Raw genomic sequence first — 23,401 nt, forward strand, 5'->3', positions numbered from 1 at the left:
TCCCGATGAAGAAAGGGATGAAAGCGTGAGCAACAAGCGTTACACGAGAGACAATCGAGACGTGTCCAAAGCTTTGAATATTCCGAGCAAGCTACTTCGACTAAAAAATGGACGATTCGAGGGCTTTGAGCACACAACGATCGACCGAGGGAAAGAAGAAGGTGTCCTTGGCGTTCGAGGGAACCATTATCGAGGGATGAAAGCGCACGATGTGCAGTCTATTACGAGCCACCCCGTGCATAATTTATCGCCGGGGTGGATCAAATTTGGTGGCGCGTATCGAAGTGGTTGAATCGCGCTGGTTGCCTTGGATAAGTCGTAATAATCTACGGTCAAAAGTTTCCACGAGGATTTCAACCCCTGCGAGAATCGGGGGTATCAACTGCTCTTTGTTACATTTTCGAATGTTGCCCTTTGATAATATCAATTTTCAGAATATATAGGGGGTGTATTTCATTTAAACTATCGCGTTGAGGTAATATATTATTTGGATAACAATAAAAAGGGGGTGCGTTGGGGTCGCTGAGATTTGTGATCGGGGTGGGCTAGATTCACGCTGTTGATAGTGAGGTCTTATATTAGGAGTAACGCAGTGGTTTTTGGCTAGTTGGGAGTGGAGGAATTGGGAAATTGGAAAGTTGAGAAATTGGGGAATTTGGAATTTGGTGATTTTGGGATTTGGGAGCTTGGGAATTTGGAGATTTTAGAATTTGGGGAGTTTGGAACTTGGTAACTGGGGAATTTAGAAAATTTGGAACTTGATGATTTTGGAATTTGGAAGCTTGAGAATTTGGGGAATTTGGAATTTGGGGGCTAGGGAATTTGGGGAATTTGAAATTTGGAAGCTGGGGAATTTGAAATTTGGAAGCTGGGGAATTTGAAATTTGGAAGCTAGAGAATTTGGGGAATTTGGAACTTGGGAAATTTGAAATTTGGAAGCTAGGAAATTTGGGCAATTTGGAATTTGGGAAATTTGGAATTTGGAATTTGGGAAATTTGGAATTTGGGAAATTTGGAATTTGGGAAATTTGGAATTTGGGAAATTTGGAATTTGGGAAATTTGGAATTTGGGACATTTGAAATTTGGAAGCTAGGAAATTTGGGGAATTTGGAATTTGGGAAATTTGGAATTTGGAATTTGGGAAATTTGGAATTTGGGAAATTTGGAATTTGGGAAATTTGGAATTTGGGAAATTTGGAATTTGGGAAATTTGGAATTTGGGACATTTGGAATTTGGAAGCTAGGAAATTTGGGGAATTTGGAATTTGGGAAATTTGGAACTTGGAAGCTAGGAAATTTGGGGAATTTGAAATTTGGAAGCTTGGAAATTTGACAATTTAAAAATTTCATAAATCAAAAATTGAAAAACCTATAAATTAAAAAATTTACAAACTTCAGAAATCCTAGTAAATCCTAAAATTTCTGACTTTAAAAATTTTGTTAAATTACATGTTCGTCAATATAAGAATGATAAATCCCACGGATTTTTATGGATCAATAGATTAATCAAGCAAATAATTCATTCCCGCAGTTTCCATTTCGTGCTCGCATTTTCTCTTCCAATCGCGTAAGAATATAGCCATAGCCAGTAGAGAGAGATTACCTTTGATCCGGCTTCACGAGCTTGGCTACTAATGGACCGAGGCAAGAAAATCCCTTATCCATGACGTTATCAGACCCAGCAGCAACACAACCAATAATAAAAGTAAAATCCTCCGGAAATCACTAAGAAACCTTACAGCACCCGAAACTCCAATATCGCAGACTTTCTATGTACATTCGATCGACTGCAGCGAATGAACCTTCGAAAGTTCAGAGGTCGTAATCGTTAACATACAGCAAAATATCGGCTTGCCAACATCCAAGAAGCTTTCAAGAAATTAACGCAATTCACTTGTGCAGATAATGTGGCCTTTTGTCTACGGACTGCTATTAATCCGACTAAAAAAAAAAGTGAAAAAGGTTGGAGCGAAGAAGGCTTTGTTCCTATCTTATCCACGTTGAACACTGAACAGGACTCACTACTACTTCCATTGTCTGACGGATTTTTACGATCGTGATTTCAATTAACGGAGCTTTCTAGGTGACTAGCGATAATGGAAAGTTGTGCGAGTTTGTGGAATTAGATTGGGAGAAAATTGTAGTTTTATCGAGGGGTTTTAAGTTTGATAATGAAATTACGCTGGGAACTGTTGGCGAGGCTTACTTTCGAATTAATCGTCGACAAAATTAGGGAAACAAGATTTCATGGTAATTTCTCGATCCTTAAATTTATTAATTCTACACGTAAACTTCTCTTCGTTAATCTCTGAGTTGTTCAAAATGCACCTTTCAGTATAAAAAATCGAAAGCACTATGAAAAATGAAAACCGTCATCATAGCAAACACAGGAATACCCAACATTTCTTTAAAGAATTTACAGAAATCATGTACGTGGGAACAAAGCAAAAATCCAGCAAGAATAAAGGAACAGACACAGAAGAAAAATGCCGCGCTCGCAAATCAAAGAGAATCCCCCGAAACAACTGCGATCGTTAAACGCGTCGAACACAAAAATCGCGGGTGTCAATGAAGAGTGGTTCAGAGAAGAAAAAACACAAAACACAAAAGAAATCACGTTCGAAGGGAGCGCAGCATCACGGCTGATCGTGCACGGTTTTTTTCTCTACTTGCTGACTAAATTCGATCCGTGGAGGACTCGTTTGAAGAGGTCCGAGGAAAAAACATGAAGGCCGTTAACCCTGTTCCTTCAGGGTGGGTTCAGCGTCGAGTAACGAAGGGTCTCGCGTTCCTAGACCCCTCGAATGTGATTACACGGAAGGAGAAAAGGACGTGAGGGACAAGGTGAAAGAGGGTCTCCTGCGTTGGTCTTGATTTAGTAATAACAAGGCTCAACCATTGCGAGGGAGAGAATCGCGAGACTTTTGGAAAATCGACCAAAATCGAATTGGAGGATAAAGATAGACAATGCTAAATATTTGTTTAGGTGGATCAAGCCAAACACTGGTACTCAGTGTGAAAAGTAGTGAAAAATGGTAGAGTATGAACATGAGGTAGAACATGTGAAGGTGGTATATGAGATGCAACATATTTAGGAACATGATGGAACATATGTGGAGATGGAACATATGAAGGTGGTATATGAGACGGTTTAGGATGAAGTGATATGTGAGAAGGTATACAGGGTATGTTCTGATCTCTACATAGTACAGAAGGTTCCTTTAGGAAAAATATGGCAACCAAGGGAACAAAGGCTATCCCTCGATTTTCAGGGATTTCTGGACATCTGAAAACTTGGGGATCATGTAACAAATTGTGATCACAGAGATTTGGGGTTGTAGAGATTTGGGAGTCTATTTGGGAGTCTTCGGATATGGGAATTTATAAGTTTCAGGATCTACAGATTTGATGATAGGTCACCAGGTATCTAGCGATGGGTCAATCGATTTTGCGTACATATGTGGACATTTTGACTTTTGCAAATGTAATTTTATAAGTATTTATTAAATGTATTTAAAGGGTGTTTCGTAGCTAGTGTTACTCACTGAAAGGAGTGGTAGAGGACATCATTCTGAACAAGATTTTTCTTTGCAAAAATAGGGTTTGAAGCTTCTTATCTATATAAGTATTTATGAATTTAGTGATCGATAAATTGAAAGACATAGAAATTGTGGAGAACAGGAATTTGAAAATATAAAACATTGAGTGTCGAATTTAAGGTCTCTGAAATTTTTTAATTCCTTATACTTGAGGACCTATAGATGCTGGACTTTTAACTACTTGAGAACATGAAATTTAACTACTTGAGGATATAGAAATTTGGATACTTAAAAACCTAGAAACTAAAGTATTCGAAGTTTGAACAATTCAGAATGTTAAATCATGAACATTCAAAAGTTCATCAAATTAAAAGCAAAAGTATAACTCGGCAATTCAACAGTACATTTGCAATCTGAAAATGTGAGAATTGAAACTTGGAACTTTGGTTGAGTAAACCTTTGTGGCAATATAACGAAAGTCTACTGTGCCAGCAGTGGTGTGAGGGATCCTGCACATTTGAAACTCGCTTTGTGGCTCGTTTTCAAGCAATCCCCTTGACCATTTCGGCAAATCCCTACGAGTTACACCGCGTAACCCTTGAGGAACTGCGGCGATACGCGCGTCGGATTAGTTGATTTTAATCTCACAAAGCGGCCACCGACAATGGATCGCGGAACGTTGGTTTATTCGACGCCGCGAAAATGCACTGCCGCTACGAACCAGTTGAAATTCCGTGCCACCTGAACGCAACCTCTAATTCGTTCCCTAATAATTCTCGACGCGGTTTGTCTTAACTCCGGCTCGTGCGGTTTCGTAAATGCGTCCGCTTCTGCCTCGAGATGTTAATCGCGTTTTAATTATGCGCTTAACGAGCATCGCGCTTCGAACACGCGTATTCTAATGCACCGCGGTTTTACTGCAGCTTCTACCAACGTTTCGTTAAACCCTACGTGTCTGGCATCATTTGACCCTTGTGTCCCATGTGTACCCATTTACGTCTCCCTTCACATTTTTCGACTTTAAAAGATCAATCCACATTACCAGCTGATGCGTTGGTAAAAGTCTGCAAAGTTCAGGTAATCTACATACTGTGGATCATGTGATTTGTATCTACTTTACTATTGTTTCAATAAAAAATACATAAGCATGACACAATGACAGCCAAGTGTGACTAAAAATGTTTAAAAGTAAGTTAAGTATGTTTAACATCTACCTATGATAACTATCAGGATCACTTAGTAAAGAAAACTCGAAAGGACATCTTATCAGCCGCAAACACTCCTTAGTAAACCTTATCAACCCATTAGATATCGCCCTCCCGTTCCACTTATTCAATATTCTCGACCAAAGTCGATCGTGCCTAAAAAACGCGTCGGATGCTTAAAGAGAGCTATTGCTAACTCAACCCCGGAGAAACATTCCTTACGCCTCATCGGAGGGATTGTCGAGAGGGATTTAACAGAGACGATTCGAGATCCATCATCGATACCATATAACGAGGAAAATTTCTCTTTCAGCCAACAGGGGAAGAAACCACTCCAACCTGCCCGGGGATGGTTATTATGCGTGGAGAAGAGGGTGTACGAATAAATTCAAGGAGTCCTCTCCGGTGCGGAACACGAGTGGCGACACGGGGTTTCCGCAGCCAGATTTCATGGGATTTGCAAGCAGCCTTAAACGCGTAATGGCTATCACTTACGAAAGGATGAAACCATCTCAACGTGGATCAACCAAAGCATGTTCTGAGATATGAATACACTTTTTGTGGCTGGGGAATGGAGGTTATCTACTTCTGAATTAGTCTAAGAACAACTCCACATTGATTTAGAGAAGTTACGGTTTGAATACACTTTTTACAACCATTATGCAAAATGAATGAAAGTTGATCAATCTACTTCTGAAGTAGTCTAAGATCAACTACAAATTAATATAGAGAAACTACGGTTTGAATGCACTTTTTGTAATCATTCTGGAGAACGATTGTTGTTGATTCATCTACTTCTGAAATAGTCTAAATTGATTGAAAGAAGCTAAGGTTTGAATACATTTTTTATAACCAACTCCAAATATAGAAGCTACAGTTCGAATACACTTTTTGTAATCATTCTAAAGAACAAATAGAAGTTGAAAATAAACCTTCAAATAATCTGAAGTAAAATTAACATTGTTATTTTATTTTCGAAACAATCAACGTGCTCAAGTGTTCGTTTCTTTATTGTAACTTCCCTCGTTCTTCCCTAATTGTCCATGTATTTAAATTTTTCTCCTTTCAAAGAGCATTTCTGTCTACATTGTTCCAGAAAGCGTTTGAAGAGTACTTCGTGTTGTAAACTCGAGAAGAAAGTCGACACCCAGAGCCTTTCGCGGCAGGATAATTGCGTCGAAGAAGATTCACTATTGGACTTTTAAAATTAGCTAATCCCGGAGGGGACGTGCTTTAAAGCAATGTAATAAGTAGAATTCTCGCTGCCTTCGGAGACGAAGGCGAAAAAAAAAGGTCCGGGGAACACGACGTCGAATGCACTTAGGGGATCTCGCGAACGACTAAAATGGATCCGGAACAAGAAACCTTCGCCGTTTGCCACTCACCACGTTCTTTCACTAACTATGCACCGACATTTCACGAATAAAATACTAATACGCATGTAGATCTGCTTTGGAGATATTTAGTGCCCTTCGGCGATATTTTTTTCGAATGCGCTGCGCTGGGAATTCGAGTACGAACAAAATCTTGTGCAACTTGTTTAAATCTTGTTTAAATTTTTATTATAGGTTTCACAGACAGTGTCATATTTCTATCAACACATATAAATATATATATGTATTTCTATCAACATATATGTTATTTAAAAATATTTGATAGATATAGTGTCAACAGAATACTTTATCAAAACTTTACACAGAATTCTTCATAAAATCTAAACATTTTTTAAAAATATAAAAAGAAGTAAAGAATGTAAAATTAATTTAGACCATTCTAATAGACTATTAACTGAAACCATTTCTGCTGAAAGAGCCACAGAAGGGTTAATCAGTTTACGCACGAACAAGAAGTACCATCTCCATTAGTACTATTATTACGTCCACTAAAGTGTCAAAAATGAATTCAACGAATAAACAAAGCACTATTGACTCAACGGTTCCACCGTCATCATTCGATTGGCTGAGAAGCAAACACTGTTACAGGAACGCGGGGGAAACTTCAAACGAGCAAACGAACCGAGGAAAATCTTCGACGGCTTTTAGCGGTTTGTACACGTGCAAACTTCAATCGTGGGTCAAACGTGCTCTTTGACTCGGTCTACCATAATCTCGACGAAAGATATTTACAGCCCGCCGTTTCGTGGTTTTGGCCAGAAGTCCTAGAGTCTTTACAGCGCGCCGCTATACAAACGGAGGGCTATAAACATTCTAATGGAATTAGGGGCTGATCCACCCCTTCGATCGTGCGATCAAACAAGTTTCAAACCCTTTGTATTGTTCTATGCGAAGGTGAAACTCTGGTGAAACTCCTATCTTCTACGTATGTCTATGTCCATTTTTTCAAAAAATCCCTTATTTCAAAGTGTGATCCTCAAACAAGCTCATGTTATTTCAAAGCATCTTCAATTTGAAGGACAGGTGGGAAAAATGTATAACTAGTGATGGTGCATACTTTGAATAAATTTTTTCTTTCCCCAAATTTAAATTTTCTTAAAAAAAAAAATTAAGGATTGTCCAGTAGATGCCATCAATTATATCGCGTAGACTATCCCAGTAATATCCCAGATATCAAACGAGTTGCGTATATCGACGCAGCCAAGATGAAAAAGGAAGAAAGAGGAAGCGTACTCACCGCCATGTCCTCGCTCCTGTAAGCCGTGAGAGTCTGCTCATCCTGTAGGAGGACGCAGTAACAAGGCTCCCAGCACGCCTCGCCGGCAGCTTCGCCAACGCAGCACTCGGCCTCTGCGAAAGAAAAAGATTGTCCCAGGTGAGTAAGTCTGCGATCAGACGGCGGCCATTGTACGAGCGGCCCATCCTAGAAGAATAAAGTCGGCTCGCGTCGGGCATTGTAGCCAACAATAAGAATAATAGACGCCCGCGTCGATTATTCCCGTGAAAGGGCGCAACAGGAAGCGAGAAGCTGGATTTCTGCCCGCGGCCAACGCTCGATAACGATCGATAATTCTCGCGTGCACGCTTAGAGAGTCGCGTGAGGGTGAATCCTAGCTACGAGTCATCCTCGCGACGCCGAGGATTATTCTTAAGCCGGCTACGGCCGTACGAGGGTGTCCGACACTGCAACCTTCTGTAAACGTGTACGCTTTGTACCTACGATGGCTTTTGGTTTTCATTCGAATTGAATACTCTGAGCAATTTGATAGTTGGTCCAATTGGATCGCTGCGTCTATGGCTTTTTGTGTAGTAGATTATTTCTTATTATTTAGCTTTAGCATCTCAGAGATCAGATTATTGTATACTACTATTCATTTTATAATACGTTCTAACATACTCATACACGTGCAGATTTACCAAAGTGAACTAGAAGTATGAAAAAACTGTAACAAATGAGATGTGAAAATAATTGAACCTCACGATTAATGTCTCCACGAAGACACATTCCATTTGCGCTTGTTTATGTTAAATATAACAAAAATTGAAATACACTGAATAATAATGAAGAAGTGACTAACTATTCTCATTGATTGAACACTAAATCTAAACTATGCTAAAATCTACTTCAGCTAAAAATGTATATACGTATAAATGTATAAAATACATTTCTTCGAGTACTGATGTATGACTTATACAGTACTGATTTTATTGTATAATGTAACTGGGAGAACTTGTATATTTAATTACAGCTATTGCGTTTCGTTACAACATAATTACACGATCATACTCTTAACACGAGATAGATTTAAGGCCGAGTCTTGAGTAACCCAGCATTTACTGTCCAAGGGTTAATTGTCTTGTAATTTGCTGGCACGTGTCGACGACTCATGTCCCTGCGTTTAATGTCATTAATGAAAACGTGTCTGGCTTGCATTACGCAAGTGAACGTCCCTGGGTTCGAGCGATCAAGGGCTCGAATACGTGCAGGGACCAAGAGACCGTCGTCATCTGGAAAGCGTGCCCTAGACAGTCCTCTAAATCAATTAGCCCATTTCGAAATCAGCTAGGTTCCTCGTTACTCGTGATTACTCTTCACTAAAATATATTTCCTCAAAGTCTTATCGTTAGGGAACACGTAGCTCTCTTTCGCAAACATATCATCAATTTTCTCATAAATCATCTCGTCATAAATCGAAAAGTTTTTGCTAGAAATCCGTCTACATTTATTTCAATTAAAAGCAAGTCATTTCCAAACGTTTCAAAAAATCAGATTCCTGCGCAATCGTATTTTAAACTCTCCGTTCGCAGAATCCATCAGAAATCAATTTACACGAAACTTTCGTCCCTAGAGTGGTATTCCGGGCCATATTCGCCGAAATACAGGAACAAAGTTTCCCTTGAAAACGTATCACCGTAGCATTACACGGCATAGGGTGGTACCGCAAATATTGAAAAATGTACACGCGCGAATCGTGGCCGAAAAAAGCATCTCGCCTCCACAGAAACTCTCTGTCTCGGGATTTATTGATCCCAGCCGCCGATAAATTTTTCCATCCCTTTCGACGAGACATCCAATGTACCCTGCTGCGTTTCACAGCCCTCGAAGACGTATTATTTTCGCGTTTCCGCCTGGCAATGCTGTTTTTTCGGGGTCGAGTTCGTTCACCTTAACCCCGTGTACAAAACTCGTCCTTACCGTCGAACATTCTATCCGGGTTTTTCTCGACAGCGAATTGCCGAGTATTTTAAAACGTCTCGTAGAGAGACGTTTCCATTTTCACGGTGAATACGTTGCGACTCGTTTTTGCCTTGCACCCGAGGTGCTCGTTTTCTTTCGTAACGAAACGAAACGAAAGTTTAAATGCAACTTTACCACTCGGCAACCGGCGGCTTTATAATCCATGATTCTTCACTTCCGTTTGGCATTTATTCCCTTTCTTCCATTTTTTTTTATTCGAGGGCTTTTTAAGGAACGCAGAGTCCGACGATTTGCTGCGAATGGGGTTCAAGATCTGACAAGCGCGAATGATTTCTTAATGTAAGCAGATTATATTCTTCTTAATAGCAGATTAGCGAATGTTAGAAAGTTTTCTGAGATGACATCTTATAAAGCTAACTATTTTCACTCATCAATCTCCTCGGTGAAAGTCAACTTTATTAACAAGTTAATTATTCGAGATTGACGTATGACAAAATTATTTACTGACAATGAGTTTTTGTCAACGCTACTTCATCAGGATTTGAGAAATCACCTGTGAGAGTTCCGGTTTATGATCACTTTGTGATGGCAAGCTCTATGAAAGTGGCATACTGACGCACTCTGTTGGCCATCGATTTGATGACAAATACTGCAAAATGCTGTACATCACGGTTGCAATATTCAGTCATTAAATACGCAACACAGTATGTCGGAAAAGTAATGGAACTAGGAATACAAGAACATCTTGCTAAAGATCCTATCACATCTGATGCTTTGCCCAAATCATAGTTGCAACGTTTATATCCAGATGACCACATACCTTTCCAATTTCCAGTCTCAGCAAGATTCCAAGGCCCGAGGTATTATTCCCGGCATACTTCCCGATATTGAAATTCGCGACAGCGCGCTTTTTCGGAGGCTTCAAAGGCTCTACCTGTATGATCCACAAACGCGTTTCATGGAATCCCGACGGAAACCATCCTCGTTTTTCCTTTCTTCTTGGGCGCCGTCTTTGTGCGACCGCAATGCTCGACCATTCTTCGCGACAGAAAACGCGGAAAAGTGCACGCTCGTGCATTCGTATGCATTGCAACTCGACGAAACGATGAATCCTCGAATATACGTCGACCAGACAATGTACAATGCTGATATTGCCGAGGATATCGTTGAGCTGGTGCTTAAACGATCACGATGATTGCGGTGTAAGGCTTTCAATGCCTGATCTTTAGTCAATGAATCAAGCTTATGTTTATTTAAAACGACCCTATTTTACCTGTCTACAGGTGTCAGACAAATGTTGAACCTATTTTATTCCTCTATAGAACGTCAGACATCTTTTGAACCTTAGTTATTGAACATATTCACGATTAATTCTCTATACTGAATTCCATTTTCTACAGTGCAGTTCATTTTCTGTGACTACAGTGAATATATGAATACTTGAAGTGGTATATCTGAGAATTGGAGACAAATGTTAGATAAAATTATTGTGTATCGCGCTTTCAAAAGACCAGCAAAGTGTTTCAAAGCTATTAGACACAGCGAGTAGTGTCGAAGTCTTAACAGCTTCCTCGGGTGTAATTAACACGAAACAACTTCGAAAACGAGCGACTGGGTTTCGGCGCGAGTTTCGAAACTCGAATACATTGTAGGAAAGTTTGTCCACGGTACTTCTGAGGATTCATGGCAAGTTCCAGAGTTTCAACTGGACCCTGTAAAGAAACTGTTTGAAAAGAGGCTACAGGAATTTCTGAAACGGGCAAGGACATTTATACTTCTTGAACATTGCTAATAACATCAATCAACTTGCAGCTTATAGTTTACATCAGTGTATTCAAGTATATTCATACAAGTGAATTTAAATCATTAAATTCAAGTGAATTTAAATCTTGATACGCACTGCATCTTTAGTAACTTATAAAGTATGATTACATCTATTGCAATCGTGTCAAGCTGTTAACGTTTTCTAACGTTTCATGCAGCTACAAAGATTAATGTCTTTCTTTATTATTCAATTAAACTAATCATCGACGAATCAAGAAATAAAATTCCTCTTTCCTGTAATAAATGAACAGACACGTTTTAATGTAATTTGTAATTTATTCGCCCAACATCTGCGTCGGTGAAACTTTTACTAAATTTTTCCGGAGACCACAACATTGGATATCGTGTAACGGCGTAAAGTGTGGCACAAAGTGGTAGTCGTAAAGACAAGGAAATATTTCGATGCAGATGCTATGTACAAGGGACCAGGGACACAAAATATTATACAGTTCGGTATCGGTAAACGATAATGGCGTTGGTATACCGATTCGTGGCTACCCGCGGACCGCTTTGCATACTGAAGTTACCGCTTTAAATCGACGCGATTTCCCCTTTAACCGATATTTGATTTTCGTACTACGAATCGGGCTCAACAATGTTGATATACGTCGCAAAATAGAAGGGAACTGTAGAAACTTCGTGACTGTATTAAGGAAATGACCCAGATGAGATCATGTTTGAGGAAGTTGGAAACTTATCGAAGAGGATTATTGAGAAATCTACTCTTTTGTTAAATCGAGTGTCAAGTACAGTGTAAATGTTTAGATTATTAGTGGTAACATTTGATCACGATCCTTTGTTCTTGCTACTTTATCGTTAAATATTTCTTTACAGTATCGCATGATGACTTAATATGTTCGAGGTTAAATATTTCATACACCATTTTATTGAAGTGTGTAATTGTACTTATTAATAAATACTTCAAAACAAAAGAACAATTTACAAACCTATAATCTTGAAACTGAAAATCTTAAACCTTAAAAACAAATTATTCTAAAGTTCATTTAAGGATGAATTTAATGTCCATATATTAAGGCGATCAGATCAGTTTAAAATCTATCCGCGTTTCTCTGAAAGTTATTACGTCTCGCAAGAAGCACTAATATTCTGTTGCACCTTTTTTCCAAGTTCCTAAATGAAATCATCAAAGTGCTCCTCACTTTCCCTACTATTTATCACTAAAGCCTCGTAGGTTAACGATTACCACGCGATTAAGTCGGGACTCCGCGTGAATTTAAACCTTGAAAAACGAAGCTAAATCACAGTGGTAAATAATATTCTAGAATACAACCGCGAGAGAGAAGTTTATCAGCCGAATGCCACACTGATTTATGATTACCAGAAAGCTGCTCATCCATCACTATGCTGCCTCTCGAAACGATAAATAAAGCAATCGCTAGAAAAAGAACGCGTACACGATGCAATAACACTCTTGCAAAGCTTTCTGCCTCGCCAACTCGAATCCATTTCCTCCTGTCGTGGATTAAGCATCATGAATCGTCATCATAATCTACGCTCGAGCATTTTATTTCGTTGTGGAACTTCTAATCGTGTGTTGCTAAAATCTTGATATGTATAACTGTATCATTCTTTTACAAGATTTATGTTGAACGCTCAATCAATTAATTGACCTACAAACAATTAAATATGTTTAAATTATACATGATAAATTCTGCAGTCAATATGCAAATTACAGTGCATACAGAAGTTTTAATTATAGGAATAAATACTTCCATAGCCACATATCTATAGATCCCAACATCTCTATACCAACATCTCTATATCTTAGATCCCAATATCATTAAATCCTAACATTTCTAGAGTCCACTATCACCTAAATCCCTATACACCAATATTCTTAAATTACATCAGCAAATCCTCAGATTCAAGTCCTATTATCTCCAGATTACTATGTCCATATGTCTATATGTCCACATGTCCATATGTCCACATGTTCCTACATCTCCACATCCCTACATCCCTACATTTCCACATTTCTCCCGCCACCAATTTAATCAAACTAAAACAACAACCTCCATTTCGACCAAAATTCACATAAAGTTCAAAATTCGGCGAATAGGAGGTCGCGTATAAGCGAACGCGACGCAAGCAACGGAAGAGGACGAAGATAAAAGCAGGATGAGAGAAGCGGAGGACAGGTGAGAGGTCCTCCATGCTCTCCATTCTCGAGACGAGGCCGGGGTCGCGGTGTTCGTGTCGAAAGCGCAAAACCGAGAGTAAACGTGGAGTGCGGAGCAGAGCGGAGCGGAGTCGCGCGTGTTCCTTCACCGCGTGGCAGCGGAATTACTCGCCACGGTCCTCATTAGAAGCTGGACCCGGCTAGTTCATTACCGACGATCTTATCCATGCCACGTTCTTTCAGCAGACCTCCGGCCGGCCGGTTCTCTCTTTCATTCGTTTCCCACGCGTTTTCAACCCGCTCCTCTCGGTTAATTAATAAGCGCACCGCACCTTGCAGCACGTGCCAAACGATCGATATATAACATGTTTCGTAACGTGCTGATATATGCATGTCTTAATAAACGTGGCGCAATGCACGAGGTTTTCGGAGTTAAGTATTAGCAAGTTCTGAAGTTTGATCATTCAATCTTGTGTCATATTTTTATTTTCAATCTTACGTCTCAACATTTACGTCTCAGCATTTATGTTTCAACTTATGGACCTAACATTTTATGTCCTGTCATATTTAAACTCCCATATTTCCAATAATATCGAAATCCCAAAGTCTGAAAGTCATATACGCGAAGTTCCAAATTACCAAAGTTCCAAAACTCTGATAATCCCAAATTCCCTTCCGAAGTCCAAACAGACTTCAAAGTCCCAAACTTCCAAACCCTATAGTTCCATTATAATTCCAAACAAGCATCCGACGCATATTTTTAAATAACAGGTTCAAGAATTTCGTATTGTACATAAATATTTGCTTGAATATTTAATCCGACAATTAACCTTCAGCGTTAAGCGGTAATTATAACTTAATCCCTCCAAGAATTTTGATCAGTGTGCTTCAACATGCAGCACCGTAGAATGTGGTTTAAGTGACGATTATCATTACAAGACCATTTAGGATCATTGATGGAGTTGACGAAAGAATGTAATGGTCCGTATCAGTTAATAATACTAGTTAATTAATCGAAAAACCCGTATGATATTCACTGACTTATGTTATTTTGCACATCTCCACAAAATTTCAAGTCGATTAGTTAAAAACTTTTCGAGTTATTTGTCCGTCCAGTTCAAATAAAGTGATTTCGAGAAAAACGCGTTTAAAGTTTTTATTGCCATTCAGCATAAGAAATTTGTATTAATGTTTCGTGCCGGGTTTTTTAAGATTTCGTGCATGGTTTTTTAATATTTATTGATTTAGATTTTTTTTCTTGTAATATTTATTAAGATTTTAGATGAAAGCAATTAATCATTGGCAGTCTTCAAGCGTAACGATAATACAACGTTCGATAAACTTTAGTTTACAAGAATCTGTCGGTAGGTTAAAATTCGAATAGCATCCATCAATCATTTTGCGGACGGCGTTCAAAAGCTGTTCCTCGTAGCAGGGTCGCAGAAAAGCGAGGAGGTATCCGGAGTAAGAGGTTTCCCGCCCACCTACGCGCATGCGCCATTAAGCCAAACTGGTGCCACCTCTCCAACATGGCGTCTTATGAAGTAAAATATATTAATGATAGAGAATCATTAATTACTTCTTTTTTTGAATTAATTTATGCACACTTGTAATTAACGAACGACCTCTGATTTATTATCTATTTTCTCATATAATATTTGTTAAGATTTTATTTGAAAATAATTACTTATTAATAATTATCAGTACAAATAATGTCATTATGAAATTCTATTAATGAATTTTATATGAGAAGGTTCAAATTAAATTATCATTCAGTTGTCGATCATAAAAGTGTGTAAATTATGCTGAGCAAACGTGTAATTATTAATATGATTCGTCATTAATTCGATTTATTTAGTAGGACGCCATGTTGGATAAGTGGCGTGGTTAGCTCTACCGCGCATGCGCGTAGCCGCGCGAAAAACCTCTTACTCCGGATACCTCCTCGCTATCCTGCAATCCTGCTACCAGGAGCAGGATAAAAACACCATCCGCTAGATGGCGCTGATTTTTAATTTTTACCGATCGATTTTTCACGATTACTACACACTATTAAATAAATACCGTCACAGTCGTTTCTGCGTTATAATATGATACGAAATTATTCCTCGAAGTTCCTATAAAAGATATAACTAATGCGATCGATAGAAGAAATGATGCTTAACATAATAAAGCTTAACACGTAAAACGTTGGCGATGAAAAGTGTTCTACGAAACGCGAATCAAGTCAAAGAGACTTTTACATTTTAATACGCGTGAGTTTCTTTGCGTCGATTTAAATAATTACTTTCGTCGTATGAATATTTTATTCAGGCCATTATGCGCGTTGTAACGCATCTCATTATCGGAATATTTACCTTTCTATTCGAGGAACTCGATTTTCTATTCCAGCAATTTTCTATCTCGTTCCTATAATTAAATTCCGTTTCATGGTTCGTTAACGTAAAACAGAAACTATGCAGCGTATACAACGTTCGCGCGGCATTATTCTAAGAGAAAATTCCACTTCTACTTTTCTATGCCGCAAGCCGACAGTAATTGTTACTTTCAATTAGGTGCTCCGTATTCTGGTTTACTGTGTCACGAACCGACATCAATCTGTCGCTTTCAATTACCATCAATGTATAAATGCCTCGCATCTGCTGTTTCGTACCACGTCACTACGTAATTATTCTACTTTTATTTTCCATTAACGTTTCGTTTATTTTAGCTTATAGAGGATACTCGATATATTCCTTTATTTTCAATTTATTTTAACTTCTGAAGTATAGGTCATTATATTGTCAGCATTTGACTACACATTTTGTAATAAATATTTTACTTTTCGTTACTGTCTTTCATTTTCAACGATTGAATCATGTCATTGATTATTTCATAAATGAACAGCAAAATTAAATTTTATATATAATGTATTCACACGTTGTACATATTTTTATTTAACATTGTACATATCTTTAAATGTTGTACACATCTTTCAATCATTTCTGTGGTATGGTAAACTATACTCAGATTAAGCATTAACTTATAATGCATTGAAAAATTCCTCACTGTCACAAGTCGTTATGGTTGAATTGTAACATTAGAACTGTTACAAAAAAATGTCAGGAAAAATCATTTTTTTATTACAAAAATATTAAAGACAATGATAAAGGCTTTTACAAAACCCTACATTATTTTTAATTATAAAAATTATTTTTAATTTTAAAAATTGATTTAGCTACTGGAACGAGTTAGTCAGCAACATTTGAACATGAAGACACAAGTTAACTCATGTCAACAATGTATTAACAAAAAGGTTGGAATAAATAGAAAACCATTGAAAATTAGGAGAAAACCTCTCCATAAAAAATAACGACGAGAATGATAAATTGAAGAACATTCAACTTGCTCGAAAAGTAACACAGAACAGGATTCCTCAATAATTTAAAAAAAGAGGAGAGAGGAAAAAAGGCAATCCAAGGCTCGTTAAATAATCAAGCCGGGATTCAATTAGATCGCGAGGCTGTCTGTTGATTCTTTTCGATATCGGTGAACCAGCAAGAGCTATCGACTTTCGTGAATGCTCCAGTTTCACCGAGACAATGGACTTCGATGACCCTGCAAATTAAACGGAATTATAATTCAAGCCTTATTGACGAGATTAATCGCGACCAGTTTCGTTCGGGATGATTTAAGGAAGGAAGAAAAGCTCTTTCGATTAACAAGAAACTTCCTTGGCTACTTCTTCATTCGTTCGATGCGAGATTTTAATCGATATAATCAAGCTTTCAATGAGCAAAACTAATCTGATATTCTGTCGAACACCTTCGAATAAATTCTGTTAACTCATTGTAAATGTATCTGCTGTTCGTGGTACTTTTTGTTATGTGAAAAAGAGACACAATTTAAGTGATTAGAGACAGATTATATAGGAGTCGTAATGAAATGATTTTAATTTAATAAATCGAGTTTATGATTGCATAGAAATTTCAAAATAGATTCAAGATCATTGTCTAATTTATTATTATATTAATTGTAATACATGTAAGACTTCAAGACTGGAAATCATTATTTAATTTCACCACTTTTTACCATTTTACCATTTCACAAAAAGTTTCAATGTTTCAAACGTTTGAATGTAATCAATAATCTAGTTAATAAAAGTATTCAGTTAAAAACAAATGTATTCAGTTAACCCAGTTAATAACTCAGCTAATCTAGTCAATAAAATTTAGAATAATTTTATATCCATCATAAAATATACTTTCACAGATCAATTTCCTCAACTGAAGCAGATAATGGTACAGATGGCACTAACGCGATTATGGTCCCACAAGGTGACAAAAATCTAATTTATAAGCAATTACATCGATTAATCGAGTCAACCTAGGAATGGTACAGTCCTCGGCCATAAACGAGACGTTAAGTCCGAACAATTTCCTGTTTTTAATGGACCCGCCATCAGCAAACGACATTCGAATAATTAATTCTTGGCGTCGCTTGGTGGATCTGGTCGAAAAATCGTTCCAGACTTTGCTTTACCGATATTCGCTGAATTTCATTAACAACGCGAAATCGACACGTTGCTTAAGTAATAGTCGCCGGTAAATAAATTGCGAACGATAAGAGGATTACGTATGATGGACGTCGTATAAAACGAGTATTATGCAAATTAACTTAAGCGTAAGTTTATATCGATCGATTCGGTGTCTTGCGATTTTAATATGTGGTTTAATGCCTAGCGAAATTTATGTTTCCAATTATTTTAATTTTAGATTAAATCGATTAAATAACTGTTTTGACAAACACATTTACTGAGAACAAAAATAATAATTTACTGAGAATAAAATAAATAATTCATCATCATTCGAAAATATTAATTTCGAGTTAGAATTTGCAGCAAATAATTTGGCAAAAATAAAATCGAGTCAACGAATAATTAAACGCGACAATGATTAAATACGTGTCCCCGTTTCGCAATTTAAAGCAGAGAAATACTTTCAATTTACGACACGTTACATCACTGACGGACATTTATCGAATAAATAAAAATAAAACACGGTATCGAATATCCATCGAGCGATCGACATTCGATAACACGATAAACGAATATTCGCGTTAATCGTCGAATTTCGGACGTGCGAGGGAAAAATGTGAACGGCAATTACATCGTGCGATGACTTTAGCGAGCGAGGGTGAATAATTAAATAATAAAAGGAACAAATTAAACGAAATGGTATCCGGCCGCGTGAAACGTGAACCTATTGCAGCTGCAGCTGACACTTCCATTAGTGGCTGCAATCTCATTGCACTTGCACCGACAACCCGCGACATTCGGGCCCACATCAGAGACTTCAGAGGATGAAATCGAACAAGGAATTGTTTTGTTCCTTGTTATTTCCATCTGTCAAACTGGTGTTTCGGTTTTGTTAACATTGGTGGGTTAACTTTTTTTATGCAGAAATTGTTCGTCATAAGTTAACTCGTGTTTGCATTAGACATTTTATTATACCAAATTTTTTGATACGACAATAACATTGACTCGTTTCTCAAAACAATTTGTATATGGTATTTTGCAAATATGATTCTGTTATCAAATTGTATGAAATTATACATCGAAACCATTTGAAATGCAACTATAGTTATAAATATTTCCTTCGATTCCAACATTCGACCGATTCGCGGATTTTAGTTAATCGTCACAGAAATGAGAGACGTTGTCTGCTCGATGAAACATCGGAGATTCACCATCTACTGTGACCTCGTTTTCGGGATATTAAGCGATTAAAAATTGAATATTCGGCATTCGGGGCGCCGTGTTTAATCCGTAGTGAAATAGCCGAAAAACCCGTGCGATTTATTCTGATGAGAAACTGCAGTTATCGCGAAATACGACTAGTTCGAAACATAGGTACACAATATCAGAAATCAACTGTTACTGCAAAATTTACAGTGTAAATATAGAGAATAAATATACAAGATATTAATATACAAGTCACTGTAAATACACAAGAGTTTTGCTTTCAGAAAAGAAAAAATTAGCAATCAAGTAAGAGATCTCCCAACCATCAGAAAATTTGAAATTTCCAAATTTATAAACCTATCTATTTCAAAACACGACAAGAGAACGTATAAAATTGAAAATCAGAAATTGAACCACTCAAAGGTCTAAAAATACGTAAAATTGCTTTAACTATAGCCGACTACAAATATAAGCTAATAATACTCAGCAAAAGAATAACAAATTAGCAACAATGTACAAAGAAATAGATATTCCTGACAGAAAAGAATGAAATTACTTATCAAGCAATCGATTCGTTATTTATCGTCAGACCTCATAACAAAAGGGTTAATTAGACGATATTGTTATCATAACCGTACATGAAAATTCTTGGCTTTGTGTTATTTCATAGCAGTTACTTGGTCGTATTCAACGTTACTTACTCTTTGACACTCTGACTCATCCGCTGGATGTTCGATTGCACCGCGCTCTTAATATTATCACGCACACATTGCACGCTCCTATCTCGCTTGTAATTCATCGTCGACCTCAACAGGTACACAATGTCTTCTGTATTATCCCAAACACTTGTCGTTTACACGCAACACGCACGAGAAAGTTCATTGACACCCAATGTTCCGGTCCATTCACCTTTACCTGTTTGGTAAAAGGATTACGACCGGCGGGAGGAACTTTCTGCGACGATTACCGAATTATAAATCTCAGATTCTTTATACTTTCATGCAAGATTTGCACTTGTAAACAATACCAGGTACTGGTTAATAATTCTAAATTTATTTTTTAAGAAGGTAACTTGGGAAAAAATGCATTGCTAGCTAATTTTACTATCTGTCCAAATACCCTCCCCAAAAAATTGTTCACATTTTGAAACCAGTCATTTTTCGACATCGCTGTTGAAGTGTTCTTGGCAAAATACGTGGACTATCGATGGAAAGTGGTACGAAAGGGCCAAGTCTGGTGAGTATGGCGGGTGGCGCAAGAGTACCAACCAAGTGCAGAAATTGTGCCTTTAACCGTTTTCGCTGTGTGATGCAGCGTTGTGTTGCAAAATCACTTTTCCGTGTCTTCTTAGCCCAATCTGGGTTTTTCGATCGATGCATGGTTCAAACTGATTATTTGTTGACGGTAGCGATCGGTATTACCTGTTTCACGTGGGTTCAGCTCATGATGACACCTGATCGTACCAAATAGCATTGTCTTCCTTCCGAAGGGATTCTTGCGGTCGATGTTGATGGTTGTGTCAACCCATGACTTTTTGCGTTTTGGGTACCAAAGTAGAACTAAACATGCGTATTGCGTTTGGACATCGTAAGCTTCCACAAGACAGCTTATCGCGTATTTCTTTTGATTGAACACGAAAAGAACGCTGCAACTGCTATTTGGTTCGAAGCTAAACATACCACGAAAATATACTAACTCGAAGTCTGAACATCAGCGTTTTGAAAGGTACACCTGCTATCGATATCAAAGTAATAAATTATCATTCCTTAAAATTCAAGAATTCTATTCGACACCTAACTTGTAACTTCGATAAGACCACTTACTTTAACACTCTGAAACGTGCTAAAGCGATCACTTTATCAAAGTAATCGCATTGCCGAACAGAATTATAACTCAATTCGCTCGCTGAAAATCAATAGAGAAACGTTGAAATCGATACTGCCGTATCGTGTCTGCAATTCTCCGCGAACTCGCCTGTGAATTATTGAAGTTTGCATGGAAACTGCTAAATCGAAGAATTCGGGTCAACTTAATTTAACGTGAACATCGTCAAGCTACGAATAGAGGAACATCGGGTATCTGTCACGAAGAGAGAATAACATCGTAACTATTTCTCAATCTGAAAGTGCAACTGGATAAGTGACAGTCTCGTATAAATGTTCATTGATATCGATGAGTCGCGGATCGATTTACACGTCACTCGAGCCAATGATATATCGACGGAATAATTGAGAATTCCACGAGTCGCAGGATCGTCTAACGATCTCTTATATTCGATACATCCTACATCGGGTATTATATAAACCGTGATCCGCGGAACGTTCTAATTTTACAACCACCGTTCCGGTTAAATACAGACTGATTATGTTACGCGTTTTTATCGGAGTTTCACTTTCATTGCGAGCCTGGATAAATCAGTGTTCAGATCAAATTAACATTTATAGTACTTTCTATTTTAATATAGCTACGTAGGAAATAATTTATGTGCCAACTGTGCGTTACGATGACAGAAATTGGAAATTTTTGTGCGGGTGAAATGTAAGGTTTCTTTGGACACGGATACGTAAGGTTAAATTTATAACTTCGAATGTATATTTTCATATTTTTTAATTTTATTGCGAATTCTCTATACACCTTTTTGTGTTTTTGAGTTTCTTCACTTAGGAAAATGGCATACTTGTACTTCTGTAAATATACATTCTGAAGTAGTGGACTTTTACATTCATTAATTTCTCAATGACTAAATAATATATAAAAATTTGAAAATTTAGAATAATGCAACCCTTAAATTTCAATACTCTCAAATTTCTGATCTTTCAAATTTCTAACATCATTTCAGAATATCTGAATTTCCAAATTTCCATATACCTCAATTCCTAGACGCTCCCTACATCCCCAAATTTCTACATCACCAAATCCCTACGTCTCCAGATTCTTAGACATCATAATCCCTAAACAGCCAAATTCCCAAGACCCCAAATTCACTAATTCTCAAATTTTTATATCTTCAAATTTCCAAGCTTCCGAATTTCAAATTCCCCAAATTCCCTAGCTTCCAAATTCTCAAGCTCTCAAATTCCAAATTCCCCAAACTCCCAAGCTCCCAAATTCTAAATCCCCCAAATTCCCAAGCTCCCAAATTCCAAATTCCCCAAATTCCCTAGCTTCCAAATTCTCAAGCTCCCAAATTCCAAATTCCCCAAACTCCCACCTTCCAAATTCTCAAGCTCCCAAATTCCAAAATCACCAAATTCCAAATTCCCCAAATTCCCTTGTTTCCAAATTCTCAAGCTCCCAAATTCCAAATTCCCCAAATTCCCTTGTTTCCAAATTCTCAAGCTCCCAAATTCCAAATTCCCCAAATTCCTTAGCTTCCAAATTTTCAAGTTCCCAAATTCCAAATTCCCCAAACTCCCAAGCTCCCAAATTCCAAATTCCCCAAATTCCTTAGCTTCCAAATTCTCAAGCTCCCAAATTCCAAATTCCCCAAATTCCCTACCTTCCAAATTCTCAAGCTCTCAAATTCCAAAATCACCAAATTCCAAATTCCCCAAATTCCCTTGCTTCCAAATTCTCAAGCTCCCAAATTCCGAATTCCCCAAATTCCCTAACTCCTAAATTCAAAATTCTCCAAATCCCTACTTCCCCAAATTTCTACTTCTGCAAATCCCTACACCCCCAAATTGTTAGACAGCTAATCCCAAAATCCCCAAATTTTCACATCTCCAAATTCCTTGACACCCAAATCCATAAATTCCCAAATTCCTAAACACCTATATCCCTATATCTCCAAATTGGACCCCCAATTTCCACATCCCCACATTTCTAGACCCCCAAATTCCCACATCTGCAAATTCCTTGACACCCAAATCCCTAAATTCCCAAAACTCTAAAATCCCCAAATTGCAATTAAAATAATAAAGCTCCACATCACCGTCCCATAATAGAATTCCCTTAAAAGATTCGTCCAAAGTTCCACGACAAAATGAGCCGTATGAATTCACCCAGAGCTACGAAGAATCGCGAAAGTTCAAGGTTTCGCCAAATATATTTCGGCCAATGGAGTATACTCTTCCGCGAAGACGAATCACGATCAGACAGAGAAACGCGGCAATAATTATCGCACTGACGTTTTTAATTACCCGCACGACTGAGCTCGACGTCGACCCTCTTCGTTGGATGGAAAACTGGACTTATTAACGAGGGACGCTTTATGTCACGTCACAAACGAAGTTCGCAAACGTCGCGATACAAGGCCGGCTAATAGAGTTCGATCGTACAGTTCGATTTCGTTTCTTTCTCTTTCATCCGTCGAATTGCTCGACACTTGCTCCTCCATTTTTATTTTCCACCGTGAATAGCGGCGTGATTTTCGAA

At 37.9% G+C, this 23,401-nt stretch overlaps 1 protein-coding gene across 1 annotated transcript in view; it reads right to left on the reverse strand.

The window, feature by feature from the left end:
• Positions 1 to 23,401, reverse strand: part of LOC143264311 (uncharacterized) — a 69,876-nt gene that overhangs the window by 22,722 nt on the left and 23,753 nt on the right. Inside the window, exon 3 of the mRNA XM_076531018.1 lies at positions 7,377 to 7,489. Coding sequence (XP_076387133.1) covers positions 7,377 to 7,489 — 113 coding nt within the window. The remainder of the gene's footprint in view (positions 1 to 7,376; positions 7,490 to 23,401) is intronic.

This window comes from Megachile rotundata, chromosome 4 (assembly GCF_050947335.1).
Source record: "Megachile rotundata isolate GNS110a chromosome 4, iyMegRotu1, whole genome shotgun sequence".
Taxonomy (NCBI): Eukaryota; Metazoa; Arthropoda; class Insecta; order Hymenoptera; family Megachilidae; genus Megachile; species Megachile rotundata.